This window comes from Carcharhinus amblyrhynchos, chromosome 15 (assembly GCF_965287045.1).
Source record: "Carcharhinus amblyrhynchos chromosome 15, sCarAmb.v2.hapA, whole genome shotgun sequence".
NCBI lineage: Eukaryota > Metazoa > Chordata > Chondrichthyes > Carcharhiniformes > Carcharhinidae > Carcharhinus > Carcharhinus amblyrhynchos.
Genome location: NC_137338.1, coordinates 18,286,233 through 18,311,631, shown reverse-complemented (window position 1 = coordinate 18,311,631; position 25,399 = coordinate 18,286,233). Strand labels below are relative to the sequence as shown.

At 42.0% G+C, this 25,399-nt stretch overlaps 1 protein-coding gene across 2 annotated transcripts in view; it reads left to right on the top strand.

The window, feature by feature from the left end:
* The first annotated feature begins 460 nt into the window (after window positions 1-460).
* alcama (activated leukocyte cell adhesion molecule a) overlaps window positions 461-25,399 on the top strand; it is a 287,178-nt gene continuing 262,239 nt past the window's right edge. For both annotated transcript variants that reach the window (XM_080203486.1, XM_080203485.1), the window contains exon 1: window positions 461-795. In XM_080203486.1, the coding sequence (XP_080059612.1) occupies window positions 723-795 (73 nt within the window). In that variant the 5' untranslated portion in view covers window positions 461-722. The remainder of the gene's footprint in view (window positions 796-25,399) is intronic.

Genomic DNA, 25,399 nt, shown 5'->3' with positions numbered 1-25,399 from the left:
CTTGGTTCACTGTCTGTGTGGAGCTTGCACATTCTCCCCTTGTCTGCGTGGGTTTCCTTCAGGTGCTCCAGTTTCCTCCCACAGTCAGATAGACGTGCTGGTTAGGTGCATTGACCATGCTAAATTCTCCCTCAGGGTATCCAAACAGGTGCCAGCGTGTGGATTTTCACAGTAACTTCATTGCAGTGTTGATGTAAACCTGCTTCTGACACTAATAAATAAACTCCGGGGGATATTCTGTAGATATCATGCAGCAGGGTTTTGTTTCTGTTTGTATTCGAGATTTGCAGAGCTATTTTTTTCCATTTGAAGCAGTTGTGCAGGGGGAGAGCGAGACAGAAAGAGGAGAGAGAGATATAGATGTGGGGACTGCAAGTTCCAGGAGCCGTTGCTGTTGCTGGTGAGTGCGCATGTATTGCTTTCGCTGTGGGGCTGAGCCGTTCACCTGCTCCAGGAGCCTGGCCGCCCTCTTTCCCAGCAAGAGAAAGCGCTCTGTCACAGTGACAGCGCCCAGCCTCGCTCACTCACTCACTCACTGACACACACACGTGACATAACGCTTGTTCCCGAGGAAAGTGGGCAAGAAACTTCCACAGACGGATCGAGAGAGAAGGGGGAATAAAAAAAAAGTTTTTTCCATTCCCTTCCCCCGTCTCTTCAACCCAGCCTTTCGACTCGTTAAGTGATCCGCAGCGAGAGAAATACTGTAAACAGACGGGAAAATGGGAGCGCCTGGCACTGGAATCCTGCACCCGGGCTTAATCCTCCTGCTTCTGCTGGGGTTAGGGATGCAAGGTGAGAGATTTAACTGTCGACCGGTTCCTTTTTCCCCAAATGCAACCTTGAAATGCTGAGATTTGGAGAATATGCTGTAACTTTTTTTTTGGAGTTTATTCGGGATTGTCTCTCGCGTCGGAAACAAGTTAACCAAGTTCATTCCCCATTCTTAAATTGTCTTTTTTTTTGTGTTTTTAAAAAGCATGGGATGAGTTTGTTTATTCTGTTTTGTATCCATGGCCAGTACATTTGTTTGTTTTTTTCTCTCTGTATGTGTAACTGTAATGCTACCATGTTATTTTGATGGTTACATTGTTCTGTCTTTTAAACACCACTCGTTGCTTCAACATCAGCTCAGCATCAGTTGAAGGAAAAGGCGGGGAGTAGGGGGTGTAGAGTTGCGGGGGGGGGGGGGGTGGCAGGTGAGGAGGACTCGTTCATCTGGTCCTGCAGGTAGGGCATCTGCACAAAGCTGCAGATCGAATATCCTTTTGATAAATTTGGATTATAATAACAACAAAAAAAGTTATGAACCATTGGGAAGTTATTAACTTGTTTTCTTCTTTTTTAAAAAAAAGAAGGGTAAATGTGTACAATGAATGTTGTGGAAGTTTCACGGCTATTCGACTATAGTGTATCTCACTCTTCACAACTGACCAAGAGTTCAAGTTCAAGATTCGAGCAAGGATGGATGCCTGCCTGCCTGCCTGCCACTGAGGGGGGGGGGGGGCAGGCGGTGGGGTGCTCAGACTCTCCGAACAAGGAAATACAATTGTAATTATACCCTGTGGTTCAACTACAATTAGCACCTACCAATCGGTGGTGTAAATTGGGTTAAAAAATTATCATCTTATGTCCATTCACAACTAATAATTGGGATCACATAATGCACAGTTGTCCAATTATTATTTATCTACTGACCTCCAGACAGAAGAATGATGGTAACAAAAATAGGTTTTGACCAGTGATTTCATGAGCTGTGGTTCAATTAGATCCTTCTGTGCACATTGTGTGAGGAAAGCCTCCCTTTATAATACATACAAGGTCCTTGGCTGTTATCTGCAGCTACGGTTTCTCATCAAGAGTTTCTCTGTCGAATTTTAGCAGCTAGCGAGCTTACGTGATGTTTAAACTTGTGATTTTTAACTCTTGCAAAGGACGATAGCTAGTCTTCTTTGTTGAAAGAATGATAACCATATCCCATAAATAATACTGATATTCCTTTTTTTCCACATTGCTGGACTGAATTATTATTTGGAAATAGGCAGCAGGTTAATTTTTTAAAAAAAAACATCTTGCACAAAGCCACACAGCCTCATCTTGCACAGCCATTGCTGGTGAATCTGTGTTGAATTCTTGACATGTTGCCCCCGGAGTCCAACTTTCTCAATTATTGGATGTGACATGAATCACTTGCTAAAGGAGAAGTCGAATTGAACCTCCGGCATGCCTGTCCGGTGACTCCCCCGCGTTGTGTTGTGTGCACTGTGTGTAGATCGGGACAGGTCAATGACATTCTCACATGGTGCACGGAAAGGGATTTCTGCTGCGACCTGGAAGCGCCACTCCGCTAATATTAGACATCTAAGGAGAATGAATAGGCTTCTTTAAACAAAATAATGGATAATATAAAACTTATCACCGGAAAACGTGTCCATTTGAAACAGGTCGAGAAGTGTTGAACTTTTCGCAATTGTGACTTTTCTTGCTTTTTAACTTTGGAAAGCTCAGTTCTAAACATTTTTTAGCTTGTGTATTTTTTTCTCTCTACCAGTCACCAAGCGTCTACGAGGGCGTTGGTTAGCGTTATATTATTAATGGCATTGCTGTCACTGTAAGTCTGAATTGCGCAGACAGGATGTCGAGAGTAGGGAAACTTTTTTTTTGGATATCGTCCTTGATTTTTATAAACTCAGAGGGGGAGAAAAAGGGGAAACATTTTTACTTTTCTGAACTTTCCTGTTGTAGCTATCTGGGCGGGAATTATTGTGCTTTTTTAAAACTTAAGGGGGTCTCAGAACATCAGGTTAAAGTGCAACAAGTTTATTTGATAAAGCCACAAGCTTTCGGGGTTTGCCCCTTCGTCAGGTGAGTGGGAGTTTCCTTACTGTGTTTACCCTAGTCCAACGCCGGCATCTCCACATCATGACTTTTTAAACCTGCCACTGGATTTCCTTAATCCCTTTGAATTCATCTGACTTGAAGAGGGTCGGTCTTGAAGGCTGACTGAACGTCTCATGGTTGGCTTTTAAGTTCGAATGCAGTGCTATTCTGGTTAAGCGCCTGTTTGATATCCTGTGTTCTGAAGTATAATTATATCAGGTGTTTACTCTTCAGATATAATTTAATTCATCCTGTAGTAGGAGGACTGATTTAATGTTGTCAAAACAATTGTACTTGTGAACAAAGGTTGTTGTAAACTTGTACAAAGGAAGTTTTGAAAGAAAAGTGCTGGAATCTGAAAATACATTGCGAGTTATTCATCATCAGTATTGAGAAAATATAGACCATTGTGTCAGTTAAATTGAGTTTTAAATAAGAGTCTGTGCCTGAAATGTTAATCTAGCTTTGTTCCTGATAATGATGCATCTGTTTTGTGTATTCACTATTTTTTACATAACAAAATATGTCCAATACATCAAGTACCTTATGTCACAGGGATTGCTAACGTTTAATCGACAATACAATGTTTCAATAACTAACAATCTGTAGTTATACCACACCCACATTTGGCAAAAGGAAAACAGAATGCATTGTTTTTGGATCTGTGTAGTCTAAGGTCATTGCGGTGACATTTGAATGTACTGTTCCAACAGGTCCCGATTTTCCATTGCATTGTAATAGGACAGTTCTGGAATATCTCAGTACTGTATCATTTTGCCTCCACCCATCACAATGAGGTCAGCAGTACCGGATGAATTAAAGATGTGTTGGACAAATAAGTAATTGTTCAAATCCTCATTTCAAGATTTAGTTTTGACCGGTTGTCTGATGTCACCATCTGTCACCTTGAACCAGGAACATCTAGGACAACCTGCTTTATCTACACTTCTGCTTGAATCCATCATTGGGAAATAAGCCCATGCATGCTTGTCCTTTCCTTTCTCTCGCCGTTGCTTCCTGATTTCTCAACTTGTACTCTCTTGCATTTATTCTCTGAGATCTAACCTGTTTCACTTCGAAAATATCAGTGATATTAACTCGCCGAGTCAGTTTTTATGCCCGAACCTCTGTCAACCAGCAGCATAGAGTCCCAGTTATGTGAAGGCATTCAACATTTCACCGAAACCAAACCTTACACGAAAAGATCACTGTCTTAAGATATGAGTGACTTACAGCAAAGTAATTAAAACAATGTGAGACTTATTATCATCATAAATGGGTGGTACCGTAGTATAATAAGAACATAAGAAATAGGAGCAGGAGTAGGCCATCTAGGCCCTCGAGCCTGCCCCGCAATTCAATAAGATCATGGCTGATCTGTCGTGGCTCAGTTCCACATTCCCGCCCTCTCCCCATAACCCTTAATCCCCTCGCTTATCAAAAACCCATCAACCCACATCTCAAAAATATTTAGCGAGGCAGCCTCCACCACCTCAACAGGCAGAGAATTCCAGAGATTCACCACCCTTTGAGTGAAGAAGTTCCTCCTCAACTCCGTTGTAAACCGTCCCCCCTTTATCTTGAGGCTGTGCCCACTAGTCCTACTGTCCTTTCTGAGCGAGAAGAGTCTCTCCACCTCTATCCTATCCATCCCATTCATCATCTTATACGTCTCAATGAGATCTCCCCTCATTCTTCTCAACTCTAACGAGTACAAGCCTAGTTTATTCAGTCTCTCCTCATAGCTCAACCCCCTCAACTCCGGTATCAGCCTAGTAAACCTCCTCTGCACTCCCTCCAAGGCCAAAATATCCTTGCGTAAGTGCGGCGCCCAAAACTGCACACAGTACTCTAGCTGCGGCCTCACCAGTGCCCTATACAGCTGCAGCAAGACCTCCCTACTTTTATATTCAATCCCCCTCACTATGAAGGCCAGCATCCCATTCGCCTTCCTGACCACCTGCTGCACCTGCAGGCTGGGTTTTTGCGACTCATGCACAAGGACCCCGAGGTCCCTTTGCACCGTCGCCTGCTGCAGTTTTTCACCACGTAAGTAATAGTCCTTCCCACCATTATTCCTACCAAAGTGGACCACCTCACACTTGCCAACATTAAATTCCATTTGCCATTTCCTGGCCCATTCGCGCAGCCTATCTAGATCCTTCTGCAGACTCTCCACACCCTCCGCGCAATTTGCCGTTCCACCAATCTTGGTGTCATCAGCAAATTTCGACACCATACACTTGGTTCCCTCCTCCAGATCATCTATATAAATGGTAAATAGCTGAGGCCCCAGCACCGACCCCTGGGGCACTCCACTAGTCACCAACCGCCAATCCGAATAGCACCCATTAACCCCCACTCTCTGCCTCCTATTTGACAACCAATCCTCTATCCACGCTAACACCCTACCCCCAACTCCATGCCCCCTTACCTTCTGCAATAACCTCTTGTGAGGTACCTTGTCAAACGCCTTCTGAAAATCAAGAAAGACCACATCCGCTGGCTCGCCTCTATCCACCGCCCTAGACACATCCTCATAGAACTCCAATAAATTTGTCAGACACGACTTCCCCTTAACGAAACCGTGCTGCGTCTGCTCTATCAAGCAATTCCCCTCAAGATGCCTCGCTATTTCCTCCTTGATGACGGATTCTAACATTTTACCTACAACAGATGTTAAACTAACCGGCCTATAATTCCCTGCCTTTTGCCTGCTACCCTTCTTAAACAACGGCGTAACATTAGCCGCTTTCCAATCTATAATGGTTAGCATTGCCACCTCATAGTGCCAGGGACTTGGGTTCGATTGCAGCGTTGGGTGATTCTGTCCTGGATGTTCTTCCTGTGTCTCTGTGGGTTTCCTCCGGGTACTGTGGTTTCTTCCCACGCTCCAAAGGTGCACGTAGTTAGGTGGATTGACTATACTAAATTGCCCCTTGGTGTACCAAGATGTGTAGATTAGATTAATCATCTATGGTAACTGGTGTGGTGTTATGGAGAGAGCCTGAATTTTAGATCGTCTGTGTAGCCTCAATGGATCAAATGGCCTCTTTCTGCACTGTAGGAATTCTGTGGTTAAATGGACCTTGTGGTAAGAGCTGCATTAGTCATTCTGTGATTTTACAACGAGATTGGAGGTGAACTTCAGTTCACAAACTGACACCTTTATCATTTGGGACACTTAGACTGGAGGGAATGAATGTAATCCTAAAATCAGCAAATAAACGGAACACTCAAACAGTGTGGGACTGTCTGGTGTTGTGCATGCTAGGAGGATGAAAAGTTGGATGGAAGACTTATTTTCCCCTAATAGATTTATACGTTTAGAACCTTTGAGGCACAGAAACATTACACATCAGTAATGTTATAAATCATTCTGTCGCTGTCACGACACTTAAGATTGTTGCGGCCGGCTAAAACTTACACCATCTGAAACCAGAACACAGAAACCTCTTTTAAAGCAGCAGCCTGTTCTGTAACCTGGCAACCACCAAGGGTGTCTCAGCATCATGTTCAAGTGCTGGATCCGGGGAGATGCTAATGTGACACAAATCGGTTGCGCATTTTGCTGTCAAAATACAGGAACAGTATTGTAAATTATAATTACAGGAATCTACAGAACCCACTCCCTTTATTTATCGTGATTTGCCACATTATTTAAAGAGTCAGATTTGTTTATTTCAGTGTTATCACTGTCGTCTACAGATAGTAAATTAGGGTGCTAACCAAAATGAAATCTGTCAGCATTGGTGACTAGAGCATTTCCCGTTTTGGAGACCACTTTTAGCAGCAAATATTGCTGGGCCAGATGAAGCACTGCCAGCTGCAGAGCAAAGCTTACTGCACAGTGCCAACTTTCTGAATCTCCAGAGACACCCCCTGCAGCACCATGTGGCACTGCCATTGGCAAAGTGGATCACCAATCTTATTGCCCTCCAACAGGAGGAAAGTTTGGTATGCTGTAGGCCCAAAGCACATTGAAGATTGGCAAAGCGATTTAGGTGGCATTTTCTGAACTCATTTAAATGGGGTCTCTTGCAGTCAGCAGGCCGAAGAGAATTTCATTCTACCACTCAGATTCAAATCCAGAGTTTAAAGACAGCCTTCCAAATTCCTGGGAGAAGTGAGAGTGGTGAGAATATTGACAGTTTTGCAAGATTCAGGTTTTTTTCTTCAGCTGATAGTACGAGTTTGGATTTTACTGGCTGCGCACAGTGCTAGTAATGCTGAATAAATTCCATGAGCCAGTAACAGCACTGAGAGGCGCATCCTCCATAATTCATAAAGTTCCAATGAATAATGTCAGTTGAAGTGAAAATGGATTGATGAGTGGGGATGAGAGTGGCTGGCACTGCAACATGCCAGGGAGGAGATTGGGTTACCACAGGCACGCAGGTGTGAGAGCAGCAGTCAACACAGGTTAGCAATTGGAGCCATTGCAGTAAGAACTGTGGAGGCCAAACGATGAGAGTCTGGAAAACACCCAAGTGTGGGAGGTATTTTCTCAACTTCAGGAATTTGTGTTGTACCCTCTTTAAAGACTCAATATCCTCCCTGCAGTGTGGCGCTTGATGCTACACACAGCACTGCTGTCTTAACGCCACACAAATGCTCATAATTTCCTTGGCTTTTTATATTCTATGTCTTTTTTGATAAAACGCAGTATCCCATTAACTTTCCTCTGTGATATTTTCAACTTGAAAAGACGCTTTTCATGTCATAGAATGTTAGAATCTCTCAGCACAAAATGTTATTTGGCAAGCGTGCCTGCACAGAATATTTGAAAGACTTGTATAGTTTCTTTCCGTGTTCTGGTCTATACCCTTTAACAGTGCAGATTTATCCACGGAGCACATCCAATTGACTTTTTATAAAAACACCCATGAATCTGTCTCCTATACCCTTTAATGTATTGTGTTTTAGATTTTAAACCTATGTGTGAAAGAAATGTCTTCCCAATTTCCTTCCAATTATTTAAAATTTATGACTTCTGGTTGCTGACTCACTTGCTGAAGAAAGCAGTGCATCAAAACCTTCCATTAGTATGAATACATATGTTAGGTCTCCCCAGAATTTCCTCTGCTCTTCGAATCACAATCTGAGTTTCTCCAATCTCAACCACGTAATTGAAGTCTTGGCACCATCTTGGCAATTTTCTTATTTATTCTGTCGTGGAATGTATGTGAGGTTGGCAACAAATCCCATGCCAATCTATAATTTCTCTCAAATTGAATGGTTTACACAGCTAAGAATAAACCCACATCAGTCTGGGTCTGGACTCATAGGTAGGCGAGGCTGGGTAACGATGGCAGGGGGGAGGGGGTGTGGGGGGTAGGAATTCGGACATTAATGAACCGGATGGGATTTTACAACAAATGGTGATTAGTTGTCCCGATCAACATTACTGAAGATAGCTTTATATTTCAGAATTATTAATGGAATTCAACTTTTACTACCACCTCTCCAGCACACAAGAGGCCTAGCCAAAGATTTGTAAATATAGCATGACTTGCTTCTTTTGCATATTCAAAAAACAAAGAAAGTTACAGCAGAGAAACAGGCCCTTCGGCCCTCCAAGCCTGCACCGACCACGCTGCCCAACTGAACTAAAACCTATACTCTTCCGGGGACCAGATCCCTCTAGTCCCATCCTATTCAGAGGTTATTTCCTCAGGTGGATGTAGCTGTTACTAGGGGGCATAACTGTAAGGTTTATGGTGGGAATATAGGAGGGATGTCCAAGGTAGGTTCTTTACTCGGAGGGTGGTTGGGGGTGTGGAATGGACTGCCTGCTGTGATAGTGGAGTCGGACACTTTAGGAACTTTCAAGTGGTTATTGGATAGGCACATGGAGCACTCCAGAATGATAGGGAGTGGGATAGCCTGATCCTGGGTTCGGACAAAGCTCGGCACAACCTCGAGGCCGAAGGGCCTGTACTGTGCTGTGTTCTGTGTATTCATGGTTTTGTCCCGATGCCCCTTAAAACTCACTTTCGTATCTGCTTCCACTACCTCCCTCCCAACACCCTCTGTATAAAAAAAAAACTTGCCTTGTCCATCTCCTTTACACCTTGCCCTTCGCATCTTAAACCTATGCTCCCTAGTAATTGACTCTTCCACCCTCAGGAAAAGCTTCTGACTATCCATTCTGTCCATACCCCTCATAATCTTTTAGACTGCTATCATGTGGCCCCTTAACCTCTGTCGTACAAATAAGAACAAACCAAGTTTCTCTAACCCCTCCTCATAGCTAATGCCCTCCGTACCAAGCAACATCCTTGGTAAATCTTCTGTTCCCTCTCCAAAGCCTCCACATCCTTCTGGTAGTGTGGCGACCAGAATTGAACACTATATTCCAAGTGCAACCTAACTAAGGTCCTATAAAACCGCAACGTGCCCCGGCCAATGAAGGCAAACATGCTGTATGCCTGCTTGACTGCCTTCTCCACCTGCATTGACACTTTGTGACCTGTGTATCTGTACACCCAGATCCCTCTGCCTATCAATACTCTTAAGGATTCTGACATTTACAGTATATTTCCTATCTGTATTAGCCTTCTAAAATGTATTACCTCACATTTGTCCAGATTAAATTCCATCTGCCATCTCCCCGCCCAAGCCTCCAACCGATCTATGTCCTGCTGTGTTCTCTGATGATTCTCATCGCTATCTGCAATTCCACCAATCTATGATGTTAGTTACTATCGTGCAAATTTTACCATAGTGCTCAATTTTATATTGCTTGTAAATTTCAAAATTGTACTCCCTGTACCCAAGTCTATAATATAAGGTAAGTAAATAGTGGTGTCCTTGATGGAGCCTACTGTATACTTTTCTTCAGCCAAAAAGATCTATCCACAAATACCTCCTGATTCTATACACTTTGACAAGGTAGCATATGGAAGATTGTAGGGTTCCTAAAGTGTATATACATTAATTCAGCTGCATTCCTCTAAACCGCCATGTCTGTTACCTCCACAAAAGCTTTCATCAGGCCTCTTAGCAAGAATGACAATCTAAATATGTGGTTATTTCATCCTTACTAAAGACTCTTAAAGCTGTAAATTTAGGATAACTGATGTGTACGTTAAAATAAAATTGTTACATTGGTCACTCTCCAGTGCTTTGGCATCCATCAACCTAGCAGAACCATATAATAGAAATTTGGTAGGTCTCTGTAATTTCCTTCCTCATTTTCTTGTTGACACTCAGAAGTATTCTATTGGCAATTGACACTTCGATTTCCTTTAGCCAAACCACCATATTTATGATTTTTCACTTGCCTTTCTTTCATCCATTTCAACATTCACCTTTCCTCTTTCTTTTTTAGTCAAAATTGATGTGAAAAACTTGCTAAAAAATATTGGCTTTTTTTGATCATCATCTATGAATTGGCAACCCTCTCCACTTGAGGGCACCTTGCCTCATTTTTTTACTATTTTCTTTATCTGATAGACTCTTAAAGCACCCAAGTGATCCTTTTGATGCATTTTGAAATTCTTCCCCTGTTCCCTCATGGCTTTCCTTATTCTGCTCTTGACCTCTTGTACTTCCCTATTCCCCTTCAGTATTTCTTTTCCATTATTTGTTCCGACATGTTAGGCCTTTTGCTTCAATTTTAGTTGATTTCTAAACTTTGCTCCCACCAGGATGTCTTAGGACTACTTCCTTTTGAATGGCCAGATGCTTTCAAATCTCTTTTTATTCCAAAAACATTCCCATCATTGTTCTGTTGTTCTCTGTGCCAATTTACCTCAACCAATGTGATCCTCATATTTCTAAAATCTGCCCACCTGCAATCTGACGTTCTACCTTCTCTACAGACTTTTGTTTCCCTTTCTCATCGAGGTTTAAAACTGATCATGTTGTGGTTACTATGCCGCAGGAACTCACTTGCATTTAGCTTGGTTATCTAATCTATTTAATTGTACACTTAATTACAACACTTTATGTGCCCTTATCTGTCTATGAACACGATGCTTGATGAAACAATCCTGTGTACATTTGAGGAATTTAATTTACTCCTTTTCTGTCCTAATTTGTAAGTGAATAATTAAAATTTCTCTGAACAGTAATATTGATATTTCTTCTCAACTCTCAACCCGGACTCTAGCTTTCCGCTTCCGTTTCTTTCCTGCAATTTGGATGCCTGTAATGCCCCCCTATTATTGCAACAAGTCCTTCTTCAATGCTTGAGCTCAAACATATTGATTCTGTCTGTACAGTACCTCCTCCCTTTCTGCATCAACTCTCTCTTCAGCATGCACTTTCTGTTAACAATATTGCCACACGACCTCCTCTGTATATGACACACTTAGAAAGCAGAGCAAAGGATGTTGACATGCTTATTTTTTCATTTGTGTCCAGGTTCCAGCCAGGACTCTGTTTATTACCAACTAATTCCTGTTCCCCCATTTATCTACATAGAATCCTACAGTGCAGGAGGAGGCCCATTCTGCCCATTGAGTCTGCAGCACCCACAATCCTTCCTTAAAAATGGAGACCAAAACTGCACTTGTATTCTCGGTGTGGTCTCACCAAAGATCCAGACAGCTGTAGCAAGACTTGCTATTATTATTCTTGTACTCAAATCCCCTTGTAATAAAGGCCAACATGCCAGTTGCTTTCCTGCTGCAAAGGCATGTAACCTTTTGTGTTTCTTGTACTCATACAAGGGAGTACAGAATCCCATTTGGCCTGCTGACCCCAGAAGCAGACTCTAGATAGCCACCAGGCTAGGCAAATGCCAAGGCAGGCTAGTTAGAAAGTCCACCTTAGTTTTCCAGGATCTTTCCCTCATCATTTTAGACATCAGGTCCTTTAACCCTCACCTGTCACACCTCATCATCTCCCCATGCCACTACCATGACAAGCTCATCTTTACCAATCACCTCCAGGCCAATTCATGCTGCTTCATATTCCCCATGCCACATCCATACCAACTCATAGTCCCTACCCACTCTGCTATGCATCTTTATTAATTAATTAAGTAATTAAGAAGGCAAATGGAATTTTGTCTTTCATTGCTAGAGAGACAGAGTTTAAAAACAGCAAGGTTATGTTGTAGCTGTATAAGGTGCTGGTGAGGCCACACCTAGAGTAATGTGTACAGTTTTGGTCTCCTTACTTGAGAAAGGATATACTGGCACTGGAGGGGGTGCAGAGGAGATTCACTAGGTTAATTCTGGAGTTGAGAGGTTTGGCTTATGAGGAGAGACTGAGTGGACTGCAGCTGTACTCATTGGAATTTAGAAGAATGAGGGAAGATCTTACAGAAACATACAAGATTATGAAGGGAATAGATAAGATAGAAGCAGGGAAGTTATTTCCACCGGCAGGTGAAACTAGAACTAGAGGGCTTGGCCTCAATAAGGGGGAGCAGATTTAGGACTGAGTTGAGGAGGAACTTCTTCACCCAAAATGTTGTGAATCTATGGAACTCTGTGCCCAGTGAAGCAGTTGAGGCTATCTCATTGAATGTTTTTAAGGCAAGAATAGACACATTTTTGAATAATAAAGGAATTAAAGATTACGGTGAGCGGGCAGGTAAATGGAGCTGAGTCCATAAAAAGATCAGCCATGATCTTATTGAATGGCGGAGCAGGCTTCAGGGGCTAGATGGCCTACTCCTGCTCCTAGTTCTTGTGTTATGTTTATACCTCCTGCTTCATTATGCACATTGCTGTGCCCTTTTTCTTACTACCAAAATACACCACTTTACACTTGGCTAATTAATTTATGTATTACACACCTATTCTGTAAGTTCACTTCCTTATTTTCTCAGGTTGTTCCTTTGTATCAACTATATCTCCCAACTTGATGATTTACCCATATTTTGAAATTATTCTTCTGATTCCCGAGTCCAAATTATAACATAAGTTTGTGAACAACAATGTTGCCAGCATTGAAGCTTGTGTAACTCCCCACTTCCCACTTTATGGTAAGCTGAGTAGCTAGCCTTTACTCCCATTCTGCTTGTAGCTAGCTTGCTATCCATTCTGCTACCTTCCTGTTGATTCTGCATGTTCTGATCTTTGTCATGAGTCTACTATGCAGCATCTTATTAAAAGCCTTGGGCTTAGCCCTAAGCCCAAAGTGGAGGAAATGTTATTGAAGGTGCAGATTCTGCAGAGAAGGAGGCCAACAGCTCTAATTAGTGTTTGTGCTCCACATGGGCCTCTAGCCAACTATCAGCTAACCTATCAGCATATGCATCAATATTGTCTCCCTCATATATGTACCTAACTTTCCTTTAAATGCATCCATACCAGTTAGACCTGGGATGTTGCTTTAAGGAACTTCTGAGGCAATGTCCTGAAGTTAATAGATCTGCGTCAGCCCCAACCTTCTCCCTTTGTGTCATATGTCTCCCGCCACCAGAAAGCTTACACCTTGATCTAATTATGCTCTCCAGGTTAACTATTGAATTCAAAATTACTAATGCGTTTTAGCTGTGTTGCTAGCCCATATTTCCCACCTCTGCACTGTGCCATGTTTTGTTTTGTTGGCATCACTGATATTTATTGAGTCCTGTTCAGATTCCTCATTGCTGGGTCCAGAGGAGGTTCACAAGAATGATTCCAGGAATCAAGACTTAGTCATATGAGGAGCGGTTGAGGAGTCTGAGGGTCTGTACACGATGGAGTTTAGAAGGATAAGGGGGGATCAAATTGAAACTTACAGAATGCAGAGGGGTCTAGATCGAGTGGATGTGGAAAGGATGTTTCCACTAGTGGAAGAGACTAGAACCCAAGGGCATGACCTCAGAGTGAAGGGATGCTCCTTTAGAACTGAGATGTGGAGGAATTCCTTCACCCAGAGGGTGGTGAATCTGTGAAACTCATTGCCATAGTGGTGTGCAGGCCAGATCATTGAGTGTCTTTAAAAGACAGGTTCTTGCTCAATAAGGGGATCAAGGGTTATGGGGAGAAGGTGGGAGAATAGGGATGAGAATCATATCAGCTATGATTGAGTGGCAGAGCAGACTCGATGGGCCGAATGGCCTAATTCTGCTCCTATATCTTATGGTCTTTCCTAAAAGGAAGCTGGCGCTTCAATTCCGTTTGAGATCCCGAAGTGGATCTGGGTGCTCCTATTATAATATTTATTTCCTTTTCATTTTCTTTGGCTATTCACCTATTGTTCCTCATCCATTGCCTGCACTGATTGGTATGATTGCCTACTCAGATCCTAGCTTCATGTCTGGGTCATTTGTATCTTACAATTGCCAGGCATTTGCCCAAGTCAACATCACATGCTCTAAACTCCTGAAATCTCGCAGGAATGGTGACACCACAGTCCTTTCCATGTGCTGTTAATTTTAGACTTAATTAGTTGTCAACCTTTAAAACTTTAATTGCATATGATATCACCTAGTGCAGTTGGCATCATCTTCCTCTTCTGCTCCTCAGTTCCACTCACCAAATTCCTGTTTTAGAAGTTTTTTTTTTGTCACCTTGCTCCCACTGCACGTTGCGATGTGTTTTTTTTGGAATTTGTCATTTCTTGAAAGACTTCATTGAGCTGTCAAATTATTTATGTCTTAACTAATGGATCTTGAGCATTTTTTAAAAAAACAATCAATTTGTAGAACACATTGAGGGGTTTAACCCTCTGCCTTCCCTCCGTTTGGAGTTGTCATACCTAGCACACGGTGGTGTGTGTGTGTAAATGTACAGCGTCAACAGACTTTTTTTCACAGCTAAATTTCATCTCTTCACCCTCAGACATTCACTACGGTCACGGCATAGCAGTTAGTTGTAAGAACACTTGAGTTTTTTTGTGTTTTGAAAGCCCCTAATCCTGTTGGCCTGGCCCAAATCAACTGACTCCATGTATTGTCATGAACTGAATCTAGAACTTCCCTTCCCTCTACATTTTCACTACTACAGGTCAGTCCTCTAGAAGGATATGACACATTCCCCTGACCAGGCCTTTAGCCATCAAGGCTCCATATCCTAGAATTTCCTGCCTAACTCTTTCCTCCTCTGAACCTCCCTCCTCCTTTTTGAGATGCCTTGTAAAACCGATCTCTTTGTGGAACAACCTTCCTTAAGAACCTTTTATTTTGTTTAAATGAAAATGTTTTCCAGCAAATTCCCTTTGACTTCACATCCATTCTTTTCTGATTAGGCTCCATGAAGCACCTTTGAACATTTTTCTGCATTAAAGTTGCTGTAACGATATTGTACTGAAAAACTATACATCTGGTAAATTGCTAACTGCAGAATCATGTTATTGGCGTACAGCAGATAAATCTCATTTGAAGTGTGCCCTACCTAACATCTGAAAGAGAGATTGCATTCTATTAACTTTTTTTTCTAAGTTGCTTCCTAGCTAATTTCCTACCCATCAGACCAGTGAAGATAAATGAAATAATTCCAGTCTGCTTTCTCCTTTGCCGTTTATTCGGCAGAAAGTTGATGACAATTAGGAAATGTGTCTATTTTGCAGTCCATTAAATCACTCCTGGCAAAGAGCTACAAACTTAGCTATCATTCATTATCCTGTCTAGGTGGGGCAAGGGAAGGAACAGCCAGTGGACAGTAATTCACTTTCCTAGAAAACTCGGGGAGGGAGGGAAGGCAGGTAGGAAGAACAGGATGGAAAACATTATCTTCCAATATTTACTGAGATTAATTCTTGTTGAATGTCCTCAAAAGATAGAGTTGGCACAATTGAATTTCTGCTCATGTCTGCAATGTAACACAAAGTCCAGAATGTGGCCGTCTGCATGAGGCAAAGAATGAAGCAATTCCTTTTAAAGTAAAAGTTTATTTATTAGTGTCACAAATAAGGCTTACATTAACACTGCAATGAAGTTACCATGAAAATCCCCCTAATAGCCACACTCTGCCAACTGTTCGGGTACACTGAGGGAGAATTTAACAAAACCAATGCATATCTTTTGGACTGAGGGAGGAAACCAGAGCACCTGGGGGAAACCCACACAGACACAGGGAGAATGTGCAAACTCTGCACGTACAGTCACCCAAGCCAGGGATTGATCCTGGGTCTCTGATACTGTGAGGCAGCAGTGCTAACCACTGTGGCACTCAAATGAAGAAGGGAGAGAAAGAGAGCAAGGGAGGAAGTATAATGGCAGTATGATTAACATGTTTGCTCTGATGGAGTTAGCTCAGGTAGATGTGGCAGTGATAGCACTCTCACAACTAACTAAATGATGGCCTATTATTAAGATTGATCTCCAGCTAGGGATCAAAACATCAACACTTTTTGAGGAGATGGGATGGAGATGAAAGAATGGAGACAAGGAGGGAAGTAAAAGTGAATTATTAAAGTCAGTAACTGCTGCCTCATGGATCTGCTGCAGTTTCCTTTTTGAAGTAGCACAAACAAACATTGAAAAAAGTGCTGAATTTGAGATGGAGTTGTGGACAAGTATTCTGTGAAATACTGTTTACAAGCTGTCAGCTCATGACTCTGTTACTCTGATCTTTCTGCTGACTGAGAAGCAGCAATGCAGTGTTATTGTAAATATTGCCTATGGTGACAATGCAGCATGGCCCAAGCAAGGGACAGAAAATATTGAATTCATGCTATCCAAGTAACTCAGCAAGGCAGCCATGGAGTAGCTAACCCACAGAGAGCCAGCATAACCACTAATGTGCGCTGGGTTAGCTGATCTGCTAGGGCAATGGAAGGATGTTATGGTTACACAAAACATAGAAAATAAGAGCAGGCTATTCAGATCTTTGAGCCTGTTCTGACATTCATTCTCTCCTCCCCATATCATTTCATCCCTTTAACCCCAACTTCTAACACAAACCCAGGTCTGTGGCGTTGCGAAGCAGCAGTGCTAACCACTCTGCTACCGTGCCGCCCCGTAGAACTACTTCCTATGGTCAAGAATTCTATGGGTTGATCACTTTCTCTGAAGAAATTTCTCCTCATCTCAATCCTAAATGGTTTACCCCGTATCCTTAGACCGTGACCCCTGGTTCTGGGCTCCTGTATCATCAGGAACATCCTTCCTGCGACTACCTTGTCTAGTCCTGTTAGTATTTTATAGATTTTTAGGAGATTCCCCCCTCACTTTTTTAAACTGCAGTGAATATAATCCTAACTGACTCAAACCCTACTCATATATGTTAGTCCTGCCAATCCCAAGAATGACTCTGGTAAACCTTAGCTGCACTTTCTCCATAACAAGAAATTTTTCGGACAAGGAGATCAAAACTGAGCACAGTGTTCCAGGTGTGGTCTCGGCAATGCCCTGTATAACTGCAGCAAGGCATCCCTGCTCCTATACTCAAAACCTCTCGCTATGAATGCCAACATACCGTTTGCCTTTTTCACGGTCAGCTACACCTGCATGATTACTTTTAGTGACCGGTGTACAAAGACATCGAGATTTCATTGCACACTCCCCCCTCTCAATCTGTAGCCGTACTGGTAATAATTTGCCATCTTGTTTTTGCTACCAAAGTGGAAACCCCATATTATGCTGCATTTGCCCACTCTCACTCAACTTGTCCAGACCACACTGAAGAATCTCTGCACCCTCCTCGCAACTCACCCTCTCAACCAGCTTTGTGTGATCTGCAAATTTGGAGATATTACATTTTGTTCCCTTATCTAAATCATTAATTTATATAGTGAATAATTGAGGTACCAGCACTGATCCCTGCAGCACCATATCAGTCACTGCCTGCCACTTAGAAAATGATTCCTTTATTCCTACTTTGTTTCCTGTCTGCCAACCAGTTTTCTATCCACCTCAATATACTACCCCCAATCCCCATGTGCTTTAATTTTACACCCTAATCTCTTATGCGGGACCTTGTCGAAAGCCTTCTGAAAGTCCAAACAAACCAATGGCTCCTCTTTGTCAATTCTACTAGTCATGTCTTCCAGGAATTCCAGTAGATTTGTCAAAGATAATTTCCCTTTTGTAAATCCATGCTGGCTCTGTCCAATCCTGCCAGTGTTTTCTAAATGCTCTGCTATTATACCTTTTATAATGGACTCTAGCATTTTCTCCACTGCTGATGTCAGACTGGCTGGTCTATAATTCATTGTTTCTCTACCTCCCTTTTTAAATAGTGGGATTACATCAGCCACCCTCCAATCTGTAAGAGCTGTTCCACAGACGATAAAATCTTGGAAGATGACCACCAACACATCAACTGTTTCTAGGGCCACTTAAGTACTCTGCGATGCATATCATCGGGCTCTAGGGATTTAATCGGTCTTCAGTCCTATCAATTTGCCCAACACCATTTCCCTACTAATACCGATTTCCTTCATTTCCTCCCTCTCTTTAAATCCTGCGTTGTCCCTCATTAACCCTGAATTAGATTTTCCCATTCACTGATTACTATTAGTGATCTGTCTGGAAGGGTGAATGATGGCAGTTAACAGAGGAGGAATCACAGGCCAGGGTGATCCTGTTAAGTGTGTAAATCTTTGATCAGAAACTTGCTGATCAGGTGTGTATCAGCTGTTTTTGACCACTTCCAGCCCAAATTTCGCTTCCTTTCCTGAATGCAGTAAGAAGTCTCACAACACCAGGTTACAGTCCAACAGGTTTATTTGGAATCAAGAGCTTTTGGAGAATGCACTTTCCTGAATGCATTAACCGTTTGCCAGATGCTGGATTGTTGCTGGTCTCTTGGGGGAGTGGGAGGGCATCAGAACTGAACTCGGTCCACAGACAAGCAGATTCCAGCAAAAATCTGTAAACGATAAGGAATTGGCATTGAAATCAGTGGTGGCACCTCCACTATCACATTCAACACTAACTGGGGATCAGATACCAGGATCTTCATGCTTAAAGCTACGTCGAACATTGCCCCCAGAGTCAAAACTTCCACTTAATTCCATGGCACTTACCTTGCCCCTCTCTAAATTCGAGAGCCACCTTCACTACCATGTGACTAATGGATTATCTGGTGTTACTTTCTTTTTGAATTTTAGGACCTTAGGGTGTAGGCCATCAGGCTCAGGGGGTTAGCTTTTAGTACCACAAGCATTTATAATGCTTTCCCTCTGCTGATATTATTATTACTTTACATTCCTCACTCTCATTAGCTTCTTGGTACCCCACTATTTTTGTGGCTTGTATAATTTCCTTATTCCCGTTTATTATTTCCCCCATCGATACAAGACCAATGTTTAGTTTCACTATAAGAAGTCTCTCAAAACCAGGTTCAAGTCCAACAGGTTTATTTGGAATCACGAGCTTTCAGAGCGCTGTTCCTTTATCAGGTGAGCATGCCCACCCCAGTCTAATGCTGGCATCTCCACATTGTATTTTTACTATGTTTTTCTTTTTGTTACACCTATCGAAGCCTTTATATTTTGTCTTTATATTTTGTGCCCATTTATTCTCGTGTTTCACTTTTCCCTCCTTTCTTCGGCTCACCATTTGCTGATTTCTAAAACTCTCCCAATCCTCAGACTATTCTTTGCACCAACATAAACCTCTTCTTTTAATGCAATCCTGATTTTAGCTTCTTCAGTCAGCCTCAGGTGGATTACTTTTCTTCTGATGGAATGTGTTTTTATTGAGAATTTTGAATTGCTTCTTTAAATATTTGCCGTTGCTTATTTGCATCCATACTTCTCAAGCTATTTTCCCAATCAGTCTCCATCAACCTACACATCATATTAGACTATATTGAAGATCTTTGTTACAGATTTGAATATATCATCCTCAAAGTACATATGAAATTCATCATATTATGATTTCTCTGGTCCTTTACTCTGAGATTGCTAATTAGCCCTGTCATATTGCATTTATTTTATTCATTTGTGGAACATGAGAGTCACTGACTGGCCAGCATTTATTGCCCATTCCTAGTTGCCCTTGAAACTGAGTGGCTTGCTAGACCATTTCAAGGTGTCAACCACATTGCGGGCCTGGAGTCACATGTTGGCCAGACCAGGTAGAGACGGCAGATTTCATTAATGTTTCATTGGATTCAGATGGGTTTTTCCAACAGTGGTTTCGTGGTCAGGAGTAGATTCCTAATTTCAGATTTTTAAAATTGAATTCAAATTCCACCTTCTGCTGTGGTGGGATTCGAACCCGGGTCCCCAGAACATTAGCTGAGTGCCTGGATCTAGCAATTAATCTGAGTCTAGCGGTAATACCACTAGGCCATCACCTCCCCATGCTACAAGACAGCAAACAACCATAACCCTGGATGGTTACACAATGTATTATTTTAGGAATCTAATGCATTCGATGAACTCATCCTCCAGGTTGCCTCTGCCCCACTGATTTGAACCGTCTGTATGAAGATTACCATCCTTCTACAATTATTTCATTATCTTTGATGCAGTATTTTCTTTTTTAACCATCATTCCCTTCTTGGACGTTATGTGCTAATGTTAAGCACAGGGTGGCAGGAAAGGATATGGAGCTTACCTTTACCCAAATTGCACTACTCTGTTGTCTAGTCTTTTCTCTTTAGATTTCTAAATTTCTCCTCATCTTGACACCAGCATTGTAGCCAGTGCAAACACCAATTAATTGCTCCGTCATTGCCCACCTCTTTTTCTAACTCTCTGTCCTGCTGAAGTTCTGACACCTTCATCACCTCCCAGAAATGACAACTTTTTAACATTTTCTGTCAGCTATCGTCTTGTATAAACTCCACAGTGTCCAATGCAGAAGCTGTGGGTTTCTCATCCCAGGTTAACTCCTACTTGCCCATCATCCCCATCCAACACTCACCGACTCCTTGACCCCCAAAAATTTAAACTGAGAATCCTTATCATTGCCTATAAATCTCACCATTGCCTTGTCCTGTGCTATTTCTGAAATCTTCAGGCATAAGTTGCCTTCTAACTGCTGCATTTCTGTGATTCACACCTTCTGTGCATCCTTTCTGCGTTTGGTCCACTGCTGGTGGGAAAAGTTTCCTATCACGGCAATGTAATTCCTTGGACGTTCCTCCCTACACATTTCTGCCTCTTTTATACATTAGGGCTGAATTTTCCTCCATAACTGTGAGGTAACAGGAGTCCTCCGCGCCGGTCTTTTCGGCAAGCTTGGAATTGCAACCTTCTGGTGCCATTTTGTAGAACGTCCCGATCTGCTACTGAATTGGGAGACACCCCCCAACTCCCCCTCATCAGCGACAGTGTCACCCCCACACCAACACTGGGTTGCCAGCATTCAGCCATCCTGATGGGAACCCTGGCAGACCCACCCCTGAACGGCATCCAGCGTAGCCCCTCCACCCCAGCCCCACTCCTTGGCACTGCCCGTGACAAACTGGAGGTGCCAAAAGGGCAGGGCCAGATGCCCCCCAACCACCCTGAGGTTTCAAAGGCCTCCCATTTTCCCCCTGCAGCCATGGCCATGGCGCTTGGCCTCTGATTCTTGCCGGCTCAACGTCCCACCGGTGAAGTGGGAAGCATCCAGGAGGGGAGAGTGAAACAGCCATGTTGGACTTTGCCTGGATCTCTGTGTCAGTACAAAGGATGTGAAACTCATCGCCATCACAGTCTGGGAGCGAAGCCATTCTTGCCAGTAAAATGGATCCGAGAAGATAGCAATTCCATTTGTGCTGCGCACAAGTCAGATTTTTGGCCTCTTGCTATCTTCCCTGTCAATTGCGCTGTTCGATGGGTGCGGTGAGCTGATAAGAGATCCCCCATAACGTATCTAATATAAACAAACTCTTTGACTTGACCTTTAATTGCTCCTAATCTCCTTCCTGCCTGACGTTTTTTTTTATACAACTGTCCGTGAAACTCTCCGGAACTTTTCTTACATTAAAGGCATATAAACATCTGTTAAATACAAAATGGTATTGTGAGACTTTTATCATTTAATCTCTCTCTCTCTCTCTCTCTCTCCGACTGAGTGTGGCGTGGAGTAGGATTGTTACATTCAGTACTGATCTTGGAGTACCTCTCAACCGAGGTGGGAAAAGAAAACAATCAAAATTTCCTATCTAGCTACCTAATCTGGGCAACGTAAATTTGTAGATAGATATCGGAAGAGGGAAAAGTTCTTGCTGAGCTGTGATGACCTGCATAGATGCAAGTCTGACTCTAATTACTGTTTGCGCTCATGTGAAGAGAGGCTGCTGGTAACCATGCAACCTTACCTCAGAGTGAGTCAGTGCCTTCATGAACGGAGGAAGAGAATTGAAGAGTCAAATTTGAATGCCAGCCATTTACAATAGATAAAACAGTTATATAACAGAACTTCCAACAGCGAGTTCTGCGCCCACTAATGACTATGCAAGCATAGCTTGATTAATCACAAATTTGTCTGTGTGTGAATAATTTGTGTAAATACTTCTCAAAGGCATTCGATGTAAGATGATAACGCACCAATGGGGAAACAAGCATGGCATTTAAATTTTAAGTAAAGGATGTAAAAGTGTACACACTAACAACAATTTGACCTCACACTCTCTGGGTTCACCCAATCTGGCATCATATTGCAGACTCTTGATGTTACTACCAACAGGATGAAGCCTAAAATGTTGGAATCTTCAACTGGTCGGAATCTGTTTGAAGACGGCCATATTTGATTTTCTTCTGTCTCGTTTGCAGTAAAGTTACTTCTCTGGCCTTGAGAAATATGAGTTAAACCAGAAAAACATTGAACCTGATTATTTGCTCAGCTGAATTCTGTTGTCAGTCTGCAATCTTGCCCTAATTGGTTTCCTTCCTCAGTTTCAGTCAGAACTACATGTTCTTTCTAATGACTAAGGAAACAGGCTAACACAACACCTACAGAAAGTGTATTAAGTTATTTGTTGTTGTTATTTACTGATAGGATAAAGTATTGCCAAGCAGCAACAGTTTACTCTGGTCCCAGTGGAAAGCCCACAATCGCCAAATGAGAGGGACACTCTAAACCTGATCTATGAGAGACAAATTAGTCACTTTCTTTTCAAAGCTTATTTATTAGTGTCACAAATAGGCTTATATTAACACTGCAATGAAGTTACTTTGAAGATCCCCTAGATGCTACACTCCGGTGCCTGTTCAGGGACCCTGAGGGAGAATTTAGCATGGCCAACGCACCTAACCGACACGTCTTTTGGACTGGAGGAGGAAAGCGGAGTACCCAGAGGAAACCCACACAGGCACAGGGAGAATGTGTAGACTCCACACAGATGGTGCCCCAAGCCGGGAATTGAACCGGGTCCCTGGCACTGTGAAGAGGCAGTGCTAACCACTGTGCCACCCTGTTTTCCCTTTTTCTAAAATGTGCAATGTGTAATCTCTCTCTCCATCCATATTCTGGCTTTATGGTGTCACGTTTTGTGGACGCAGGGAGGGAGGTGGGGCGCAGTCGGGTGTTGAGTGGATCCTACAACTTTGATAACTCACTCTTTCATTGCTTGCTAGCATGTGTCTGGTGATGGCCCCCCTGTTAGTTTGCCTCCTGCCCTTTGTGAATATAGATACTAGGAGGTGTCTGATCTCAGTTTAGTGGTACCTGCAGGAGTTAAGATTGAAGTAAGAATGAATCTACATCTGTTCACTGTCCATTGGTGCTTTACTCAGAAAATCAGAACTGTAAGTAATCCTAACACAGGTGAGCCTTTCATCATCTGCTTAATAAAATGGAAACATCTGTTCTAATACCTGCAGTGTTGCAATAAACTGGTCAGTGACTTTTACAGCTGTTTATCATTAAGCAGCCTTGAATACGGGAAATTAGAAGCTTTTAGCTGCTGCAGGATTCAGGTGCTTGTAGCGATTTAAAGTGCCCACTTCTTGAGGAAGATTCTGACTACCGCAGAAAGCCCAGCAAATTCTGTTGGTATAACGAGCGTCTATTGATTGCAATAAAATTGTTTGCACTCATCTGGACTGCAGTGGGGAATAAAGTTCATAAATCCTTCTGTGGATGCCAGTTACATACTGTTGTTAGTAGGTTCCAGTGTTGCTATGGCAATAATGACAGAAAATGTGATGTCACTCAATCATTACCACCTTAATTACACTCATTCCTTTTTGGCTGGACACTTCAGATGCAAGAAAATCACTCTGGGAGACAAAAGAGCAGAAACTGGCTTCGCAAGAACATTCTAAAACCTTCCCCCCCCCCACCCCACTCCTAATTGTAATGAAGCGTTGTCCACCTTTGCAAAGGAATATTTGGCAGATATTTTTTCTGTGCAGAATTATAGAAATGACTTAATATAGAGAAAGGTTTGCCTAAAGCAAAGAAATATGTGAAGGAACTATGGACTTCAATACACCGATAAATGAAACGGTTCAACTTAATGTATCACACACTTCTTCACATTGCAGAAATATCTCAAATAAATCACCTACATTAAATTGTTTTGAAATATTATCTCTATTATGTTAGAAAACTTGTTATTTCAGTAAAATGTCCTGATTATATATATGTAAAAAGGTCCTGATTTACAAAAAAGGCAGAAATCTGTTCCTTCCCAAAAGGTTAAGAGGTTTGGTAAATGTTTATTGATAAGGATGGCTCCCTTCATTTCTTTGGTCTCCTTGCTCCCTGTGGTTCTCAATAAATTATGAAACATTTATAAGATTAAATTTTGGCACAAGAAAGAATAATTCTATTTACTAATGGTGTTTCAAATTAAAGGATATTCATTGTGTGAAATGAATCATCTTGGTTTCTTCACTTTATAATAGGATTAGACAGCACGATTGTTGCTATCCAATTTACACTTGAACCTAGGGTTCAAACTGAACACACATTGCTAATTTCAGACGGCTGATATTTTGCTTCAATTTCTTTTCTCTAAGATTCATTAAGTTTATTCTAATTGCTATTTCCTAACAGAAAATTGGACATGACTATTTAAAGTTGTTAAGGATATCTATGGTTGTCCCTGGCAGAGAGACAAGGATGGGTGTGTAAAACAAAACAAATTCATTAAAATTTTTTAATTAAAAAACTATGATTTTCTTTTGAGAATTATGGAGTATGAACAGTTTTGTTCTTAATTAAAAAAAAAAGGAAATGAACCGAGTCAACAAGATCTTAAAATTGCAGTGACCTTTTCAAAACGATTTTGCAAAATGTTCATCGATTCCCATCAGAAATTTATGATGTGAACAGTTCGTTATATGCAATGTGTACATGAAAATTAAATAGTTAGTGTAAAAGGGCTGCATAATTTGGTTGGGCAGGCCCTGAGAGAACAGAGTTGCTGTTGTGACAGGAAGCCTCTTTTTGCTTGCTATCATTATTGTTACATTAGTGCCTTACCGCCATGTGCATCCCTGGAGACCCTCAGAGGTCCAGATTGGTTCAATGAATTAAATATGTGCCAGGCATCTCCTAAGAACTGTTTCTGTTTGGACAGAGAAAATGATGAGCGGAATTAAAGAAAATAAATGCATTCTATTATTACAAATGTCTTGTAGCATAAATGATTGCTTTACAATTGCATTTTGCAAAGAGATCTTTAAATATTCCTAATAGTCAGTCCATTGAATAAATTCCTGTCGTGAGGACATAGAAAGAAACTGAATAATGATAAACCTGTGGCTGCTAATTATATAAAGCCAGCATGCCAATTAA